Source organism: Cetorhinus maximus, chromosome 18, assembly GCF_964194155.1.
Source record: "Cetorhinus maximus chromosome 18, sCetMax3.hap1.1, whole genome shotgun sequence".
In the NCBI taxonomy this organism is placed as follows: domain Eukaryota; kingdom Metazoa; phylum Chordata; class Chondrichthyes; order Lamniformes; family Cetorhinidae; genus Cetorhinus; species Cetorhinus maximus.
Window position 1 is genome coordinate 80,915,387 of NC_135896.1, and position 22,163 is coordinate 80,937,549.

The 22,163-nt window shown below is 44.4% G+C and overlaps 1 protein-coding gene across 9 annotated transcripts in view; it reads left to right on the plus strand.

Moving 5' to 3' along the window:
* rad51b (RAD51 paralog B) overlaps positions 1 to 15,682 on the plus strand; it is a 542,458-nt gene extending 526,776 nt beyond the window's left edge. For all 9 annotated transcript variants that reach the window (XM_078563054.1, XM_078563047.1, XM_078563052.1 and 6 more), the window contains one exon: positions 15,143 to 15,682. In XM_078563054.1, coding sequence (XP_078419180.1) covers positions 15,143 to 15,270 — 128 coding nt within the window. In that variant the 3' untranslated portion in view covers positions 15,271 to 15,682. The remainder of the gene's footprint in view (positions 1 to 15,142) is intronic.
* Positions 15,683 to 22,163: the final 6,481 nt, after the last annotated feature.

The following is a 22,163-nucleotide window of genomic DNA, read 5'->3' on the forward strand; positions in this document are numbered from 1 at the left end:
AGTACTGTACCCTATCCCAAGAAGCCGTGCCAGAAATGGACAAATCCTGTATCCTATGCCAGCATCAAAACTAGTCTGATATCTCTACCTCAGCATCAATACAGGTTGGTATTCTTATGCCAGTATTAGAACAGGTCAGATAACCCCTCTCCCAGCACAAATGCAGGTCTGTTGCTCTCCCTGAATGATATTGCATTTAATAATAAACTTTGATCCCTATGTAGCTTTAGATACAGGGTGGAGCAATGGTTCACTCAAGAATGAGTAAGTAGCCTTTTCTGAAATTTAGGATATGCCATTTGTCGAGTTGCTGTTATCCAATCATTTTCCTCCCTCTTCTCCAGTTTACATTCAGACACCAATTTCAGCAGATTGAAAATGCAATACTTCTGCTAAAGTGAATAGTAGATATGTAAATAATGATTACCCTGCTTGCACGCCATTATGTTTAGATGTGTTTCAGAAAAAGCACCCACATGGGAAGGCCACAGTGAAACCATTGATTGATGAACAAGCATGTTTTTTTTGTCCCTCTTGCAATCTTACCCCCTCTCCTGAAAACCTTGACACCTGATTGGGGTCCAGTTCTGCTGGTGGTGATAACCTCAAGCACCTATCCAAGTGGCCATTCTTCAGCTCCAATCCTGGACATTGGGCACCAGCAGGCTAATTGTTTCTGGGGATATCACCTTGAGCCTCAATCCTGAACGCAACCCCCATCATTATATGAACATACTAATTAGGAGCAGGAATAGGCCACTTAGCCCTTCAAGCCTGCTCTGCCATTCAATAAGATCATGGCTGACCTGATTGTAACCTCTCATCTACCCCGATAACCTTTCACCCCCTTGTTAATCAAGAATCTAGCTAGCTCTGCTTTAAAAATGCTTAAAGAGTCTGCTTTCACTGCCTTTTGAGGAAGAGAGTTCCAAAGACTCATGACCCTCTGAGAGAAAAAATTTCTCCTCATCTCTGTCTTAAATGAGCGACCCTATATTTTTAAACCGTGACCTCTAGTTCTAGAATCTCTGTACCATTCCATCAGGGATCATTGGTTAGTGGCACAGTGGTATCTCCATTTCTCAGAGGTTTTCAGATCAATTGTTGGTGCCCAAGGTGTGGTTGAGATCGGCTAACTTAGAACCTGGGATTTTCCTCGTGTATATGACTGGGTACCAAGATCTGCCATTATCTTGATCCTTGGGATACCAGTTGGCACAGGGACAGCCAATTTGTTGCCCCAGTGATCTGGCTGGCAGCAGCTGTCACCTGACTGCTACTTTGTTTCCAGAGCAGAGGTACTAGAATTGGGAATTCCTGACTACGGCACTGACTCTACTCCTGGAACAAAGCAGCAATGTCCCCTCAGACCTGCAACCAGACCAGAAGATCAGTAGAGATAGAGTGCCCATCTACTGGATGATTAGAGGGAGAGCGTGTGTCTGTGACTAGATGTTAGGAAAAGACGGTGTATCCATGAATGGGGCTGTTCAGGGGCCCCAATTTTTCACCAGATTTTTTAAAAGAATAGATAATTGCGCATCCATGTTTGCCAATGGCACTAAATTAGGAGGGACAGTAAGTAGTGCAATGAGAAGCAGCAAGTTGCAAAGAGACATTAATAGATTAAATGAGTGGAACAAAACAATGACAAATGGAGTTCAGTGTGTGTAAGTGTGAGGTCATCCACTTGGAACCCAAGAAAGATAAATTGAAGTATTTTCTAAGTGGTGAGAAACTTGGAATTGTAAAGGAGCAAAGAAATTTAGGAATCAGTACAAAAATCACTTAAAGCTGGGAGACAACTACAAAAAGCAATTAAAAACGCTAATGGAAGGAGGTTGGAATGCAGGTGTGCAAGTTATGCTTGAATCATGAAATAGCCAGAAATCCCAAAACGTGACCTAAGGATTGAACTGTTATGGCATGTAGAGCGTGGTATATTATTCTGCTAGTCAGTTAGAGCCGTACTTAAACCCTGGTTCACGACTTTAAGAAAGCAATGGGTGGACATGCTGAACTACATTCGAGGCTAATGGTCAGTAAAGGTATTAAATATTAGGAACCACAGCTGGAGTTCAGATACAAATTAGCCACAATCTAACTGAGTGGCATAACAAGCTGAAGGGGCCAAATGACCTACTCCTGCTCCAATGTTCATATGTTTCCCAGTTAAATTAGAGCCTGATTACTGTTCTTCAGCAAAGCATGGATCAGTGAAAGAATTAGAAAAGAAAACTCAGAGAGAAAAAAAATTGGACACCGAGAATCAGAAAGGACGGGCAAATAGAAAGAGAAAACTCTGTTAAATATAAGATAGTCACGAATACATCCACTAAGGAATTCAGCAGAAACTTCTTTACCCAGAGAGTGGTTAGAATGTGGAACTCGCTACCACAAGGAGTGGTTGAGGTGAATAGCATAAAGACATTCAAGGGGAAGCTCGCTAAGTACATGAGAGACAATGGAATAGAAGGATATGTTGCTGGAATTAGATGGGAGGAGGTTCATGTGGAGCACATAAACTGTTAAAGAGTAGTTGGGCTGAATAGCCTGTTTCTGTGCTATAAGATTCCATGTAACCCTGTGTAATTCAGTGTGGGACATACTGAAGATGTGAAACGTGCTATATAAATGAAAGTCCACTTTTTTTTGTATCTATTGCCCATCCCAAATTGCTTTATGAAGGTGTTGGTGAGCTGCTTCCTTGAACTGCTGCAGTCCATGTAGTGTAGGTACCTTTACCACCACAATGTAGTTAGGTAGGGAGTTACGGGATTTTGACCCTTTAATGATGAAGAAGTTGTGATATATTTGCAAGTCAGGATGGTGTGTGACTTGCAAGGGGGTCTTGAAGGTGGCAGTGTTTCCATGACATTGTTGCTGTTGTCCTTCTGGATGGCAGAGATCATAGAGGAGAGAGATGTTGTTAATTAAGTTTGCTGAGTTGCTGCAGTGCGTGCTGGAGATTGTACATGCTACAGCCGCAATGCATCAGTGATGGAGGCAGTGAATGTCAGGAGGAAGGATGATGTTGAGCTTCACAAGCGTTGTTGGAGCTAACCCTATCCAGTAAAGTGGAGAGTATTCCATCACGTTCTTGACTGGAGCCTATTGTCGATGGTTAGCTGTGGAGTTCCTGGATTTTGACCCAGCAACGATGAAGACATGGCTCAGTATCAGGGATACAGCCAAGCATTTGCACTGTGTACCCATAACCATTATTTCTTAGCCAACAGCTGGAGCAACATTTGGTATGTTTATTCGCTGGGCAATCATGGACTGCTTCACTTTGATTGTTTGACTTTAAAGAAAAAGTGGATCGATCTCCCTGACTGAGAAAATGATTCATCGTTCAATCTTTCTGTTTGATATAAAGGGAGCTTTTTAAAATACCTGTGCCATGAGCAAAAACCTGGTTAAAAATAGCCTGCAGTCTGCCTTAAAGCCTCCATAAAGTTTAGCACAGCAGTGGCTCAGACTTCATCTGAGGACCAGCTGACAACTGTGAGGGCTAAAATGGTTGGAATTTCTCAGAGAGAATGAGTGGGAAAGTCTGGTTAACACATGTGTGTTTATAGAGCTAAACAGGTAAAGAAGGGCCTGTGTGTCAGGACTGTTGGTGGGGTGGGGGGGGCGGGGGTGCAACAGAAATGAGCAGTTTCGAAGCTACTTGCACTGCTAATAGAAGCTGTCCAGGATTTATGGTTCAAGCTGTATAGTGACCTTTGAAAAATTGCTATATGATCTTTTTTTTCCAGAGGTGTAAACAAGAAGCAGGGGAATGGAAGCCAGGAGTAAGTTACCATTAGTCACGCATCTGGCTGCTGTCAAGTTGGGCAATCACCAAAATATGCCTGCTTAATTTATGATGATTTTCAAAAGAAGCATTGCTGTTGCTTTTAAAATTACTCAAGTCAACTGTCCACCCACCCTCCCCAATGCCAATATGCTCCTTTCATGAAGGCAATAACTCCTTACCATAGTCTTGTTCCAGTGATGCCTCACCCAGTGGTCATTCTTTGTGTGACAAGACTCAGCAGTATGTGCAGTCATGAACATTGATTCCTGGTCCAGCAACACCTCGAGTTAGCACTTTCAGTCTTTTAGAATCTCTCCATAACCTTGCCCTGCCCCCTTCTTTCGCTGTAATTTCATTCAGCCCTATAACCCTCTGAGATCTCTCCACTCCAGTCCTAGCACCTTGTGCATCCATGATTTCCAACACTCCACCATTGGTGGCTGTGCCTTCAGCTTCCTAGACCCTAAGCTCTGGAATTCCTTCTCTAAATTTCTTTGCCTCTCCACCTCTCTCTCCTCTAACACACTTTTTAAAACCTACTTCTGTGACCAAGCCACCACTCCTAATATTTCCTTATAAAGCTCGGTGTCAAATTATTTTTGAAAATCACCACTCTGAAATGTCTTGGGACATTTCACCAGGTTAAAGGCACAATATAAATACAGGTTGTTGTTTTTGTTGTTGAATAACTTCACATTCCAGTTCATGTCCAACATCTGGATATGTGAGCATGATGACTGGACAAGCAGAAGAAGCAGGAAACCTGGCTGACCTCATTTTCCCCTCCACACATCCTTTCACTTGTCCCATGCCATTGAGGTCATTTGTGGGGCTTTGACTGCCCTTCTCCTCACCCTACTCCCCAGCCCTTCCTCCCAGCTTAGATTAAAGTTAGCACAGACAAAATAACCTAGGATTGTCCTGGTCAGTGCTGCTAAGCCAGTCCATGGAGTTCTATTGGTTGTTGTACACGTAATTGAATCACACTGTACTATTGATGTACAGGCATATTCTCAGGGGAATACTGTAAATCTATGTGTTATTCAAGAGTGTGCAATAGATGAAAGGCATTGCCTTAGGGAATACTGCACCTGTACAGGAGTTATCCCGTGTACAGTAGATGTACAGGAGTTACCCTATGTGTGGTACATGTACGGGCGCTGCCCTGCATGTGGTACATATACGAGCGCTGTCCCGCATGTGGTACATGTACAGAAGCTGTCCCACACACGGTATATGTATGGAGCTGTCCTGCACACAGTACATTTACCCAAGTGCAGTGTATGTACAGGAGCTATCCCACATATGGTATGTCTATGGGAGCTGTCCAACAAACGGCATACGTACAGAAGCTGTCCCATGTGTGGTACATGTCCAGGAGTAGCCCTGCGTGTGGTGCATGTACGGGGGTAATCCCACATGCGGTACACGTATGGGAATTATAATAGGTGTACTGTGCATGTGTTGGAATTATCCTGCATGGAGTGTAAACATGTAAGGGGTATTCCAGGTGGAGAGTAAATATGTAGGGGGTGTCCTGGGATGGGGAGTAAACATGTAGGGAGTATCCCGGGACAGAATATAAGCGTGTAGAGGGTAGCCGGATGGAGAGTAAATGTGAAGGACATAACCTGAGTGTACTCTAGTTGTTTACTGTATACTCTACAGTGTATAGAAGAGACTGTGATGATGTTCTTTGCTCCCCTCCCTGCTGACCCATACTGGGCGCTAAGTGAGGTAGCAGTGCATATTTAACACAGATTTTTTTTCCCAACTCCTTCAGGCCGACCAGACTGCTGTTATATTGTGCACTAAAAACAAAATTCCCAGGGATCACCCAAAGCCCAGCTACCACAGGAGGTGTTTCCCAATTCAATGCTGTTTTGTCTGTTTTCAGGGGGTTGACTGATCTTGTTTTCACTGACAGAATAGTTTCAAAGCTGAGTTAAAACATACTGGCCTGGATCATGCAGTCCCAGTAGTGACAAACGCTGAAAAATATGTTGGTGTTGAAGGCCACAATGGCACTGCAACTTCCAGGAAGCCAACTTACGCTCGAATCTGGAAGTTCTGGTTTGCCAAAATGGGCTTCAGGGCATTCCACTCTAATAGTCCCACTGGAACCTATCAAATGGAAATCATGGGCTGATTTCGCAGTACTTATCCCAGTATTTGTGCTGATTTATTTAGGGCCGCTCCTAGCAAGCATAGAGCCTGGTCAGGAGCACAGCCCTTTAAAACAACAGGAGTGTGAAAAGACTCTTGCTTCCCCCTACACTGCTCGCCCCCAATACCACCACCCCACCCATCCCCAGATGGAGGAAAGATAACAAAACATTAAAAAGCATTTCCCTGACATTGAGCTGACGACAGACCTCAAGGGGCACATATTCAGCTCATGATGTCAAAGGAGGTGTGGCTTCACTGGAATCACACCTTGCCACTCGGCCTCCCTACTTACTTCACCGATGGATCCACACTGTAGCCGGGGAGCAAGTTCCCACTGCAGCTGATGAATGGGCAGGCATGTACTTTTAAACACAGTCAGCGGCGTATGCCTCTGCTTTGCCGCTGACCACAAGATCCATGCCATTGTTTAGCCTTTACGGCATCCTGTATTTGCCTTGATTATGCTGTGGGTAAGGGGTGGATACCTTTCTGTACAAGCAAAAACAAATCAGATTCACACAAACTTTCAGTACTCCAGACTATGACAGGCACCAGCTATGTAACAGAGGAACTTCAAGGCTGAGAAGGCAGAGCACTGTCTGTGGAAAGGGATTTGGAGATCGGGCAGTGCTACTGAGTTGTATCAAGGTGCTTAGTAACACACTGCCAGCTGTGGCTCAGTCAATACCACTCTTGCCTCTAAGTCAGAAGATCATGTATTGTAAGACCCACTCCTGAGGCTCGAGTACATAATTTTGGCTAGAACTCAAAGACAGTGCTGAGGGAGCACCGCATTGCCAAAGATATCATCTTTCAGATGTCTGCCCTTTCAGATGAAAGAAAATGATCCCGTGACACTATTTCAAAGAAGAGCAGGAAAGTTCTTTTTGGTGTTCTGGCCTATATTTACTCATTCAACGTCACTAACAAATGATCTAGCCGCTTGTCCCATTGCTGTTTGTGGGAGCTTGCTACACTTCCCCAAAACATACTTCAAAGGTGCTCTATTGATTCTCGAGTGCTTTGGGACATCCTGAGGCACTAGAGAAATGCAAGTATTTGTCTTTTTTTAGATAAAGCTGGGACTGGGTTGCACAGTGACAGCTTAGGAGTACATGGTCAAGAGTTCAGCCATGTTGTTTATTGAGCTGTCAACCAGAGTGCAGGCAATTCCTCACACCAGGGAGGGGAAAAGAGGAACAGAGAGGGATGTCATGGCAATGCTTCTGTGAGCTGTGCGTAAAGCATAGACAGAATGTAACTGTAGAGAGTCCCTGTTTATCCAGCAAGGCAAGAGTTACTCTGAATAATTCCTGTTTCTCCAGCAGGGTAATGGTTAATGGTTATTCCCTGTGTGACTGAGAGCCCCTGTTTCTCCAGCAGGTTAAGGGTTATTCACTGTGTAACTGAAGAGTCATACGGACTCGAAACGTTAACTGTGTTCCTCTCCGCAGATGCTGTCAGATCTGCTGAGTTTTTCCAGGTATTTTTGTTTTTGTTTTGGATTTCCAGCATCCGCAGTTTTTTGCTTTTATCTTAGTGTAACTGAGAGTCCCTGTTTCTCCAGCAGGTTAAGGGTTACTCACTGTGTAACTGAGAGTCCCTGTTTCTCTAGCAGGGTAAGGGTTATTCACTGTGTAACTGAGAGCCCCTGTTTCTCCTGCAGGGTAAGGGTTAGCTGGGCTAAATGTACAGGGTGTCTATTTCTTCAGCAGAGTAAGGCTTAGTCACTGTTAATGCACAGAGTTCCTGCTTCTCCAACAAAGCTTAAATACAATTTGGGAGAGTGTCCAAATATGAGGTCATGCTTTTAACATTGGTAGCAAACAAATTTGTGGCCCTTACGTTAATTGACTTTTAGAGCTATGAATAGCACTCAGTAAACACTTAATTAATTCAGAGCACAGATAAGGGATTGATTGAAAATTTAACCTTCACATTCCTGAAGGCCAGTCATTAAATAATTATGCAACATCTGCACAATGAGTTAGACACCATGTGCAAGAGATCTGGCAGCTTCCAGGCCTTCACTGAAGCATATAATAAAGACTTACATTTTATCTGGTGGCATGGTCATATGATGACCCTGGACAGCATGGGAATTTAAACAAAATACTATGCAAATGAATAAAGTGGCCCTCGCTTGATCATATATCAACAAAATGTGCAACAACAAAATGAATTGACTCCCAAACCTCAAAGGTGTGCATCAGCCATACACAAAACCACAATGGGGTTCCATCACCCACACACAAAACCACAATGGGGTTCCATCACCCACACACAAAACCACAATGGGGTTCCATCACCCACACACAAAACCACAATGGGGTTCCATCGCCCACACACAAAACCACAATGGGGTTCCATCGCCCACACACAAAACCACAATGGGGTTCCATCACCCACACACAAAACCACAATGGGGTTCCATCACCCACACACAAAACCACAATGGGGTTCCATCGCCCACACACAAAACCACAATGGGGTTCCATCGCCCACACACAAAACCACAATGGGGTTCCATCGCCCACACACAAAACCACAATGGGGTTCCATCACCCACACACAAAACCACAATGGGGTTCCATCGCCCACACACAAAACCACAATGGGGTTCCATCGCCCACACACAAAACCACAATGGGGTTCCATCGCCAAACACAAAACCACAGTGGGATTTGATCACCCACACACCAAACCACAGTGGGATTTGATCACCCACACACCAAACCACAGTGGGATTTGATCACCCACACACCAAACCACAGTGGGATTTGATCACCCACACACCAAACCACAGTGGGATTTGATTACCCACACACAAAACCACAATGGGGTTACATCGCCCACACACCAAACCACAGTGGGATTTGATCACCCACACACCAAACCACAGTGGGATTTGATCACCCACACACCAAACCACAGTGGGATTTGATCACCCACACACCAAACCACAGTGGGATTTGATCACCCACACACCAAACCACAGTGGGATTTGATCACCCACGCACCAAACCTCAATGGGATTTGATCACCCACACACCAAACCACAATGGGGTTCCATCGCCCACACATCAAACCACAGTGGGATTTGATCACCCACACACCAAACCACAGTGGGATTTGATCACCCACACACCAAACCACAGTGGGATTTGATCACCCACACACCAAACCACAGTGGGATTTGATCACCCACACACAACACCACAACAGGGCTCCATCGCCCACACACCAAACCACAATAGGGTCCCATTGCCCATACACCAAACCACTATGGGATTTGATCACCCACACACCAAACCTCAATGGGATTTGATCACCCACACACCAAACCACAGTGGGATTTGATCACCCACACACCAAACCACAGTGGGATTTGATCACCCACACACCAAACCACAGTGGGATTTGATCACCCACACACAACACCACAACAGGGCTCCATCGCCCACACACCAAACCTCAATGGGTTTAAGCTGAGACTATTTCAAACAGTTCTTCCAGCGTTCTGGCCAATATTTACCCTGCAACCAACATCGCTAATGCAATTTATCTGGACATTTATCATGTTGCTGTTTGTGGAGGTTTGCTGTCCACAAGTTGGTTACTCCAATTCCTACTTTACAACAATGACTACTCTTTTAAAATACTTAATTGACTGTAAAGCGCATTGGAATATCCTGAGGTCATGAAAAGCGCTATTAAATGCAATTTTTAAATTTATTTTTCTCTCCCTTGGGTATGGTACAGTTCATCCTGGCAAGGGAGGGTGAAAACCAGAGACAGTTTCTGCTCCTAATCACCACCTATCCCACCTGATATACTGCCTCCCCCACCACATAATCTTTTCATGGGGGAGGGCACAAGATTCCGCCATTGCTATATAAACTCAGAGATACAGAATAGTCGTTTGGTTGAGAAAGCCTGGAGTGGAGTGCTGCAGTCTGTGCACATCAAATTGAACCTCAGCAAGGAGTCAGGAGAGGTGGAAAAATGAGAGAACGTGGGCAAAAAATGCAAAGCTTAAGGAAGTGTGGTTGAGTCAGTTGTCTCAGTGGCGACTGTACTGGGAAGCCTGTCAAGTGCTAATACTGTGAACAGTCATTGCATGTGGTTTCAATGTTCTTCTACTCAGTCTTCAAACTCTTTCGAGTTATCAACAGTCACAGATTGCAACTCTTTCGAGTACAATCACAGTTCTTGGTTTTCCGGGAGTGGGACATGAACCCACAACCCTCTGATTCAAAGGCGAGGGTGCTATGAACTGAGCCACAGCTGACACCCCTACTCAGTCTTCAAGATGCTCTATTTCAACTGTGCTTTATATAATAGACATCGTTATGGGTGAGCAGGGAATAGGTGAAGACAACAGGCCATGCTTCTCAGCATTTTATATTGTACTAAGTGACCTGGGTAGCAGCCATCAGACAGAACCCTATGCCATCCCTCCAAGTCAGTCATATGGAATTCCATGCCCTCTCATCTGGATCAATCAGATGGAACCCCTTTCTCCCTCTGTCTGGATCAGTCAGACGGAACCCCTTGCTCTCTTTGTCTGGATCAGTCAGATGGAACCCCATGCCCTCTCTGTCAGTCAGGCGGAACCCCTTGCTCTCACTGTCTGGGTCAGTCACACGACACTCCTTGCGCTCTCTGTCTGGGTCTGTCAGACGGGACCCCCTGTGTTCTCTCTGTTTGGGTCTGTAAGAGAGAGCCCTGTGCCCCCTCTGTCTGGATCAGTCAGACAGAACCCCTTGCTCTCTCTGTCTGGACCAGTCAGGCGGAACCCCATGCTCTCAGCAGCACACTGCACAGTTTAGTTTACCTGGCCCATCCCATTGCAGGCCTGCAATTCTCATCCCTACAATCTGGGGAATCTGGTTCCTCTCTCTGGGTCTGAGTGACATTTGGATTAATGGAGATGTGCATTACCTGTGTTGCACGTGGCCTGTCAATGGCACACTAACTACATCAAAGGGTGTGGGTTTAAACCCACCTCAGGACTTCAGCACACAACCTTCAGTGCCAATCTGAGGGAGGGCTATATTGTTGGAGGCCCCATTTTCTTGGTGAAATGTCTGGCTTGTCTCATTCATTCGGGTGGACCATAAAGATCCCATGACATTATTCAGAGAGTATGGAGTTCTTCTGAACAACATTCCTTCTCACAGCCAAAAGCCACCAAAAACAGATTAACTGGTCTTTCATCCCATTGCTGTTTGTGGGACCTTACTGTGTACAAAATTGGCTGTCACATTGACTTACAAAACAATGAGTGCATTTCACTGTATGTGAAGCACACAATGAAATACTGTGAAACATTTCTCAGCAATGGGATGAGGTGCAAGTCTATCACACTTTATCAGGAGTTTGAGTCCACGTCACGGCTTGCAGTTTAGATGCTGATTTTCTTCATAACCCATTCGTCCTTCAGGTTACTGATGCTCTTTAACTGTGGTTCGGTTGGTAGCACTCTTGCCTGTGAATCTGAAGGTCACAAGCTCAAGTCCCGCTCTAGAGATCTGAGCACAGATCTCTAGGCTGATACTCCAGTGCAGTGCTGAAGGGAGTGTTGCACTGTCATAGGGTGCTGTCTTTTGGATGAGATTTTAAAATGGAGGCCCCCATCTGACTTCACAGGTGAATGTAAAAGATCCCATGGCACTATTCAAAGAGAAAAAAGGAGTTCTCCCCAGTGTTTACCCCAGAGAGCAGTGGATGCACAGTCAGAGTATTTTCAAGACTGAGATAGATTATTGGATTCCAGAGAAATCAAGGGACATGGGGATTAGGAAGGAAAGTGGAATTGAGATCAAAGGCCAGCCATAATCTTATTGAATGATGAACAGGCTACTTCTACTCCTATTTATGTGACCTGACCAATATTTATACCTCAGCCAACATCACTAAAATGGACTACCTGGTCATTATAATTTTGCTGTTTATGGGAGCTTGTGATGTGCAAATTGGCTGTGATGATTCCAACATCACAAATGACCACACTTTGGGAGTACTTCTTTAGTTATGAAGTGCTTTGGGATGTCCTAGGGTTGTGAAAGGTGCTATAGAAATGCAAGTTCATTAGGTTAATTAGCCCTAAGCAGTTACTTATAGTTGAATCCTGCTTCATGGATTTTCTTCCCTTGCTTGAATCTAAGGTGTTTGGGTAAAAACAGTCACTTTATCAAACACAGTGGACTCCAAGCTTCCCCTGGACCATATAATTACAGTGCCTGGTGGGCACTGAGACTTATCTTGAGGTAGTTAATGTCAGCTTCGAGCATTAGCATGGATTGAAATTGTCCCCAGCTCCTGGGATAGCACCAAGGAGTAAATCAGCCAGGAGTCTCACTCCACACATCAACCGTCAAGCATTGTTGGAAAGCCTAGTACCTGGTAAAGATGCGAGCAGGCTCACCCATGGTACTGTAAGGAAAGGGTTAATCAGACTGATTAGAATGAGCACACTTCCAAAATACTACTTTGGCTGCAAAGTGCTTTAGGGCATCCAGAAGCTTTGAAAGGCATTATATTTAATGTAGTAAAAACAGAAAGATTCTGGAAACACTCAGCAGGTCAGGCAGCATGTGTGGAGAGAGAAACAAAGTTAACATTTAGGTCGATTATGTTTCATCAGGGCTCATTGCGTTAATGCAAGTTATTTCTTTATTAATCAAGATGATAGACGAAGTTAGATGAAGCAAGCTGGGGGAAGCTCGTGGAGCATAAATCTGTTGGGTCAAATGACCTTTTTCAGTGCTGTTCTAAGTAATTCTATGGAATACTGCCAATGATTTTTCCTTATATTGCAGTGTTAACTTTTAGCCTTTGCTTGTTAAGTAAAGAAGTTTGATTCCCAAATTTGTACAATTTTAAAATAGTTAAAAGTATACTGAAATTCTAAGTTTGTCACCACCTGCTTCGTGAGAAAAGTTAAGAGGTGCCATAAGTAGGAAAGGGTTATTAACTTCAGCAGCACAAGCAGGACAGGCAGTAACTTGCTTTCTACCAAAGCAGGAAGAAAATATTTATTTCAGTAGAAGGGAGGCCTTGAAGCCTCATTTAAGATAAACACCTGCCTGAGAAACACCACAGCATGGAGTTGGAAAGTCAGCAAGTGTGATTCTCGTAGTCAAGGAAAGGAAGTTAGAAACAGAAATCGTTTGAAGGTTAAATAAAAACAAAAAATGCTCAAAAAACTTAGCAGGTTAGGCAATATCTGTAGAGAGAGAAATAGAGTTGATGTTTCAGGTCTGTGACCTTTCATCAGAACATGGTTTGAAGGATAAAAGGAAAATACTGTGAATGCTGGAGGTCTGAGATATTAAAAAAAAACAAAGTGCTGGAAAAACTCAGCAGGTCTGGAAGCATGTATAGAGAGAGAAACAGAGTTAACGTTTTGAGTTCAATATGACTTCATCGGAACTTCAAATAATGGACTTGAAGGATGTTATTTTCACCCATGTCAATCATTGTAACACAAATTTGGAGTCGCAAGGACAGAACATCATCAAATCAGTGCTGAATTGGAGAAAGGCGTTGATAGGGTAGATAGAAAAACAATTTTCCCTGGTGACAGAGTTCAGAACAAGGGGGTACAACCTTAAAATTAGATAGGTAATTCAGGGATGATGAAAGAAAGCGCTTATTCACACAAAGAGTAGAGGAAATCTGGAACTTCCTCCCCAAAAAGCTTAAGAGGCTTTCAGAGTTAAATTTGATAGATTTTGATTAGACAGGATATTAAGGGTTGCAGAACCAAGGTGGGTAGATGGGGTTGAGTTACACATCGTCCGTAACCTAATTGAATGCTGGTACAGGCTCAAGGGACTGAATGACCTCCTCTTGTTCCCAGATTCCCCTGAATGAAACATAATGGAAGCCACTTTTTGATGTAATTATGTAATGTAAAAGCATGCAAATTGTCACATAAAAGGGGCAATAAAAAGATATAAAAAGTGGTTGTTGGAATAGATAAGTTGAAATTTGATTAAGATGATCATGCTATATACCAAGATCTGAATTGTGAACGTGTTGTAAATGTTTGAATTCTTCGGCTAAAACTCACAAGGTTTTGTTGTAAATACTGCTGTTAGTGTACGTTTAATTATTACACATTTAATAAATCTGTGATATGTAACACTTAGTGTTGCAAACCCTATTGATATGAGGGGTAAGTAATAGTAAGAACACACATATTTACCCTTTCTCTAACAGTACATCCATATGCATGTGCAAAGAGAGATACACACAAAAGCCTAAGCTTTCCTTTGCCCAAAGACCACACAGCACAGGAAAAGGGGCCACTGGATTGTGATCATTGGTGGAAACTTGCATCAATTTTGATGCACTTCCCCCCCATCCCCCTTTCTATCCCCGCACCGCCCACCCACCACCCCCCAGCTCAAGGATGATGAGGCCACCTCGTAGCACCATCACTGAACTCGCATGGAATGTACAGCACAGAAACAGGCAATCTGCCCAATAGGTTTATGCCAGTGTTTATACTCGATACAAGTCTCCTCCTACCCTACTTCATGGAATGTATATCCTTCTATTCCTTCCTCCCTTATGTACTTACCCAGCTTACCCTTAAATGTATCCATGCTATTCACCTCAACTACTCCAAATGATAACAGGTTCCACTTTCTGGGTAAAGAAGTTTCTCTTGAATTCCTGATTGGATATATTAGTGACTGTCTTATATTTATGACTTTAGTTTTAGTTTCCCCAATAAGTGGAAACATCTACTGCACATCTACCCTATCAAACTCCTTTATGATTTTAAAGACTCTATCAATTCACTTCTTAGTCTTCTCAAAGAGCCCCAGCCTTTTCAGGTTCTCCTGATAGGTATAAGCTTTCAGTTCTGGTATCATCCTTGTAAATCTTCTTCCACCTTTTCCAGTGCCTCCATTTTTTTTCCTAATTATAGAGATCAGCACTGTGCGCAGTGCTCCTAATGTGAGATCAGCTAATTCAGTACAGAATGGCAATTAGCCTGGCTGATTCCTGGGCTGGATGGTTGAAAGCTACATCGGGCCATTGAGACAACCCTTCAAATAATATGATTTGCCGGCAGTGGAAATGGCCTAGGAGTTAACACTTTGGTTAAATTAAGTACCCAGTTTAATTCCTCTGTCTATCTCTCTTCTTCAGGTGAAGACGGCGGGCTCAGTTTGTCCACCGAGGGTACAGATCCTGGACTCCAGTCTATTAGAGTCCGAAGCTCGTTTGCTTACTGCCAAGACCGGGACCTGCCTGCCTTAACCCAGGTCAAGCCCTGACCAACCCAGGATTGCTTGTCAGCCCAAAAAAGACCAAGCTTTCTCCACTCAGAATGTATCATCTGCGCTGATGGCCTAGGTCAGGAACATTGATCCTGTCCTGATGGTATTGGGATGCGACTGCATGCTGAATGGAAAAGCATTTGGGACATGAAGACATTATGTACTTGGACACCATGGCCCTTGCATTATTCACTTGGGAAGCCATGGGCTGTTGTCACAGAGTATGGAAGCTGGGAACCATGTGTTGCAGTAAAATATGGAGTAAAGTGAATGTTTCAGGGAGACGTCATTGAAGAACTGCCATGGACTGTCCATAACCTAACTTGAGGCATGTTTTCAGCTGAGTTTTAACCAAGTTTCAGACTATTTGGCAGTTTAAATAAACCTTATCAAGGCTACAACCCTAAAAGCTCAATTTGTCAATGTGCTGCACCGAGATTAGGAAAATCCCAGCCTCTTGGGGCACCGTTAGGGCTGCTACACTCAGCCTCACAGCTTCTAGAAGACATACTAATCAGTTAGGGCTTTCACATCTGATCACGGGTCAGTAACCCCACTGGAAATAGTGTGAGGGGATTGAGCCACACAGTGATAAGTTCATGGTGGAATAACTTATGGGCACTCATTGTCTGCATCACATACAAATAATGGTCACATGGATGAGGTAATGTGGGGGATGGGGAGGTGGGGGTAACCTGTATGCTGGCTATCAAAGAGGACAAGGTAATGCTTGTGGGATGGGTGACTGGTGGAGGAGACACAATCAGAAGGGGAGATTGATTGGGAGCTGTCAGCAGCCCAGTGTTTGAAGGTGTACTGGAATTGGCATTTCTGATTTTCCTGGCTTCATTGTAAAGCAAGTAAAATGACTTCTAACGAGCCTTTCAGGAGGGGGAGGTGAGGGACACAACTAGCAGCGGTCCCTTTCAGGAGCACGGGGTTAGCTGCCGATCTCCTGACAACACTTCACACAGTACATACCATGGTCATCACAATCTAGTAGAGCCAAAAATACATCAGGCCCCTGGATTGAGGAGCAGGCCTGACCAATTTGACAAGCAATATACTTCTGGTATGAAATGAATGCAGCCTTCCTATTGGGCCTTTGCCATGTCCGTTTTATGCCTGTAAAATTGCCACCACACCAAACAAGCATTATACCACAGAGTGGGGCAGAGGGACTCTCCAGCACGAGTTACAGAGCACGAATTAGACCAGGCAAAGTCCTGACAGTGGGTCTCAAGGGTAGGGAATTGTATCCCTTCTGAGGAACATGATTCAACCTCTCATTGAGCTGGCCAAGACAATGGGAGGCCATGTAGCAGCCACTGTGACTCCATCACATTGTGAACTGCCAAGTGTGGTACTCGCTAGGAAGGCTTTGGTCCTGGACTGTGCTTCAACGGATGCTCCTGGAGGTTTCATCACATGACCTTCCACCGCCGAAAGCCCCACCTGGTTAAATAGCTATTTTACCCCATCTCCAATGTTTCATATCTAAGAAACACGTTCTTGTGGAGGGGTGGAGCTATAATTTTCTCCTGGTATGCACAGGGACTTCAGGACAAATCTAAAGGCTTGGCAACTCTAAAGCAAGATAACACATGGCCCCTGCTTCTAATCCTTCTCCTGGCACTTCTAGAAGGCAAATGCTCACAAACCTGTCTCTGAGAGCCAGTTCTTGTGCCTTGGACACAGCAAGGGCTCTCTGATTAACAAGATTGATTGGTGATATCCCATAACTGTGGTGTTTCAGTCCAACAGCATTGTGCCAATAAAGAGTTAAATTTAATTTGATGGGAATTGTAGATAACCTAGGGAGTTTCTATTTACAGCAGCTGTGTACAGAACATACACCTCGGATGTTCAAACAATGTGTACAGACCTGGCCATCAGCGTTCATGCTACATGTGTAAAGACCCAGGAGTTAGCATTCACACAGACTCCCAGGTCTGTGTACACACTGTGAACATTAACTCCCAGGTCTGTACACACACTGTGTAAACACAGGCTCCTGGGTCTGTGCGTGCACTGTGTAAACACAGACTCTGGGTCCGTACACACACTGTAAACACAGACTCCTGGGTGTGTTTACACAGTTCATGCACAGACCGAGGAGTCTTTGTTTACAATGGGTGTGCAGACCCGGAGTATGTGTTTCCACAGTGCATGTACAGATCTGAGAGTCTGTGTTTACACAGTGTGCATACAGACCCGGGAGTCTGTGTTTACACAGTGTGTGTACAGACTTGGGAGTCTGTGTTTACAGACCAAGATGTCTGTGTTTACAGTGTGTGTACAGTTCCAGGGTCTGTGTTTACAGACCAAGGTGTCTGTGTTTACAGTGTGTGTACAGTCCTGGAGTCTGTGTTTACACACTGTTTATAGACCTGGAAGTCTCTGTTTGCAGTGTGTGTGCAGTCCCAGGAGTCTGTTTACACTGTGTGTGTACAGTCCTGGGAGTATGTGTTTACACAGCGTTTGTACAGTCCTGGGAAGCTGTGTTTACAGTCTTGGGAGTCTGTGTTAACACCGTACGTACAGACACTGAAATGAAGGCTCAGGTCTATCAGTGGCTGGGCTCTGCAGTGCCTATAGACTCATACCTGCTATGAACCATTCTGCCACTGACTCCCCAGTGGGTTAATAACTGCAGTTAAATAGTTGCTAATGTTAAACCAGCTCCTCACTCCAGGTGCTCAGTGTCCCCTCTCAGCTGATTCCTCCAGTGATGTCATCAACATCTACTTGTTGACTAACCAGTCTGGAATGTAAAATAATTGTTAGTGTCTCTGCCAGTTTGAGATACTTCTATATTGAAGTTGCTAAGAATAGAGTCTGCACCGCACACTGCCCAGAATCCTCATCAACATCCCTCAGCACCTAGCAGCACAAATCATAGAGCCTCACAGTGCAACACCCGGACCTTTACACCACTCCGTCTCCCCATCTATATTGAAGCTCAGTCTCTACACCTGGTTGAGTGATGTGTCACTGAGTCATACAGACCAGGAAGATCCCAGGGTTAAACCATGACCTCTGCTCAGTTAGCTGGCCATCAGCTGAGGTGATAGTAATGTTGTTGCAGTTGTCCTCAGTGTCCTGGGCCAGTGTTGGGATGAGAGTAGGGGTGGATTTGGGGGTGAGTGAATTAGCCAGAGTTCCTACTCCCGATCACTATGTAATGATCAATGCCAGGGGCTGCAGATCTATGGGCAATGGATAAGCACACTCTGCCATGTCCCGCATGGTACAGTGACCCACTCGTAGCTACCTGGGTTCATATGTGAAGGATGGGCAGTAGATAGCAGAAAGTTGCTTGCTTCCGTGGGAAGGTGCTCCTGTGTTGACCAGTTCCTGAAAGAGAATACTGGGAAAGCCCAACTTGTGTCCTCATGCTTGTCTCATTTCGTAGACATTGGCAGGGCTGTAAGAAGAGATCGGCTGTGGCCCTGTGAATGCTTGAACTGTAAGATGTGGGCACTACAATCTCTACAGCCTCGTGCCCCATCCCATGCCCTGCACTCCAAGGTGCCATCTTTCAGATGCGCCGTTCAACTTGTCTGCCCTTTCAGATGGAAATGAAACAGTCCCATGGCAATATTTGAAAATTAAGGGCGTTTTCCCAGTGTCCTGGCCAATGTTTATCCCTCAACCAACATCATTGAAACAGATAATCTGGTCATTTATTTCATTACTGTTTGTTGGACTTTACTGTACACAAATTGGCTGCCACACTTCCCACATTACAACACTTCAAAAAGTGTAGTTGCTTGACTTTGAATATTGCTAAAAAGAGACATGTTGCTGAAGTTTTTTCTCTTGCACTCATCAGGACAGACGCAAGAATGACAAATTTCAAATGATCATGATAATTCATACAGGAAAAAAGGGTGCTGATGGTTGGCAAATTGACTCTGATTGGCCAAGGCATTGCTGTGGAGAAAGCAATGGGGAATTTTAGGTTCCCCAATAATTCAAAAAAAGGCACAAGGTTTGAACACAACCCTTTTGTCCTCAACCAGCCTGCGTTTGCAAAGCCCAAAACAAAATGTTTGCTGTATGATGGGATTCTGCGATTGGGCAACACTTGCTGAACAATCCTGAGTGTGCTAATAGCTACACTAACAACCAATTTAAGGTAATCAGTCAAGCTCATAATGTGGTTCATTTACACTTGCTAGTAATGACATACATTCATACATAGGGACCTGTTATCTGAAAACAAAAGGAATATATTCAAGTCTTGTGCCTTTTTTAAATTACCCAGAAGCTTGGGGAGCCTATAGTTCTCTGTTGAGCTATGCTGTATCAAGACCCTCGTACCCATTGCCATGGTGCTTACTGATCTACTTTGGCTCCTTATTCCCCCAATGCCTCAAATGTGAAATTCTCATCTTTCTGTTTAAATCCCTCTCTAGCCTTGTCCTCCACATGGGAGAGAAAGGAGTAGAAGGTTATGCTGATGGGGATGGATGAAGTAGAGTAAGCACTGGTACAGACCTATTGAGCCAAATAGTACGTTCTATACAAGCCCAGTGAAGGTGGTATGACCGCCTCATTGTCCTTAAGCTGGGGCAGGGAGTGGGGGGTGGGGAAGTGCAGGGGAAAGATGAAACAAAATCAGGGAATGCTTCCACCCCTGATCACATCCAGTGACCTATCTTCCTGGACTGTGCACTCATGTGCTCTTCGGACAAAGGAAAGACCAGGTTCAAGTGCACAGCCTCCTGTGATTAAATAGCCCACTACAACTCAGTGAACAGTCAGCACCTTCAGGAGAGATGGGGAATAAAGACTGGCAAAAGAGCAGACAGACCCAGGAGTATCTTTTTGTCCGGCAAATTGAAGAGTGAAATTGAAGAGTTCTGAGTGCAGGGAGCACTACAGACAGTGAGTACAGAGCAGATAGTAAGTGTCCAGCCTGTCAGCATAAGCTGGACGTGAATGCACAATTTTGGTGGAAAGTCCAGGCTCTGGTGTAGTCTTCCAGTCAGCAGGGAGTTGACCCCTCTGCTGTTTGTCAGGGAGAGTACATGCTGCCATTTGCAGAATACCTGATGAGAAGGCAATAATGATTGAGATTAACTGAGGAGGTTCTCAATGAAAGACCTGTCCTGCGAAGGTGTGAACTGCTCCAGTCTAACCTGACTACAAACGCTGTTCTCTTACCCCTATTCTGCTCCCAGCAAGGAGTGTGGTGCTCCATCGTCACCCCTCCTTGAGGTATGATTACACAGTTCTTTGGTACCACCCTCAAAAAAAAATGTACATTTATCATAGAATTTGTAGAGTGCAGAAGGAGGCCGTTTTGGTCCCTAGTGAATGCACTGGCTCTCCGAATGAGCAACTCATCTAGTTCCACTCCCCTGCTTTCTCCCCGTAATCATGCACGTTCTTCCTTTTCTCATAACAGTCCAATTCCCTTTTGAATGCTTCAGTTGAACCTTCTCCACCTTCTCAGGCAGAGTATTCCAGACCCTAACCACTTGCTGCGTAAAAAAAGTTGTTCCTCATTTCATTATTGCCTCTTTTACTAATTGCTCTAAATCTCATTCTTGATCCTTTTATGTATCACCTTTCACGACCACCTGACATCTCAAAGCACTTTACAACAATGATTTCATTATAGGAAATGCTGCAGCCAATCTGCTCACAGCAAGCACCGACAAACAGTAATGTGATAATGACCAGATAATCTGTTTTTAGTGATGTTCATTAAAGGATAAACATTGGCTAGGATATGAGGGATAACTCCACTGTTCTTCTTTGAAGTAGTGTTGTGGGATCTCTTACATCCGTCCAAGCAGGCGGATGAGGGTTTCTGCCTCTATCATCATTTCAGGCAGTGAATTTCAGATCCCCACCACCCTCTGGGTGAAAAGATTTCCCCTCGAATCCCGTCTCAACCTACCTCTTACCCTAAATCTATGCCCCCAGGTTATGGACCCCTCAACCAAGAGGAATAGCACCTTCCTATCCACTCCATCTGGACCCCTCATAATTTTGTACACGTCAATTCAGTCTTCCCTCAGCCTCCTCTGTTCAAAGAAAACAGCCTATCCAATCCAATTTTTCCCCATTACTAAAATTCTCCAGTCCTGGCAACATCCTCGTGAATCTCCTGTGCACCCTCTCTCGTGCAATCACATCTTTCCTCTAGTGCAGTGACCAGAACTACTCACAGTACTACAGTTGTGGCCTAACTTAGTATTTTATACATTTCCAGCATTACCTCTCAGCTCTTATATTATTTGCCTTGCTAATAAAGGCAAGTTTTCTATATGCTTCTTTACCATCTTACCTACCTGTCCACCCTCAAAAATAGACCTTTGGAGATCTGGGGACATTTACTCCAGTCCCTCTGTTTCACTACGCTTCCCAGTATCCTACCATTTATTGTGTATTCCCTTGCCTTGTTAACCTTCCCCAAATGCATTCCTGCACACTTCTCTAGGTTGAACTCCATTTGCCACTGCTCTGCCCACCTGACCAGTCTATTCTGCTATTAACACATTCTGTTATCTGGCCTTATGCCACTTATTAGCACCTCCTCAGTCTTTAACAATATCATTACCACTCCCTTTGTCTTGTGTCCATGACATCTTTGTCAAACCTCTCTTGAGCTCCCAACTATCCCTGACCATCTATTTTGTTCCACCTGCTCCAGACCCCTCTGTTCAACAGTATAAAACCCATCACGTTTCTACCTGTCTGAAGCTCTGAAGAAGTCATACAGATTTGAAACGTTAAGTCTGTTTCTCTCTCCAAAGATGCTGCCAGACCTGCTGAGTTCTTTCAGCATTTTCTGTTTTCATTTCAGATTTCCAGCACCTGCAGTATTTTGCTTTTCTGACCATTTGATATCTTCCTGCAGTCTACGGTTTTCT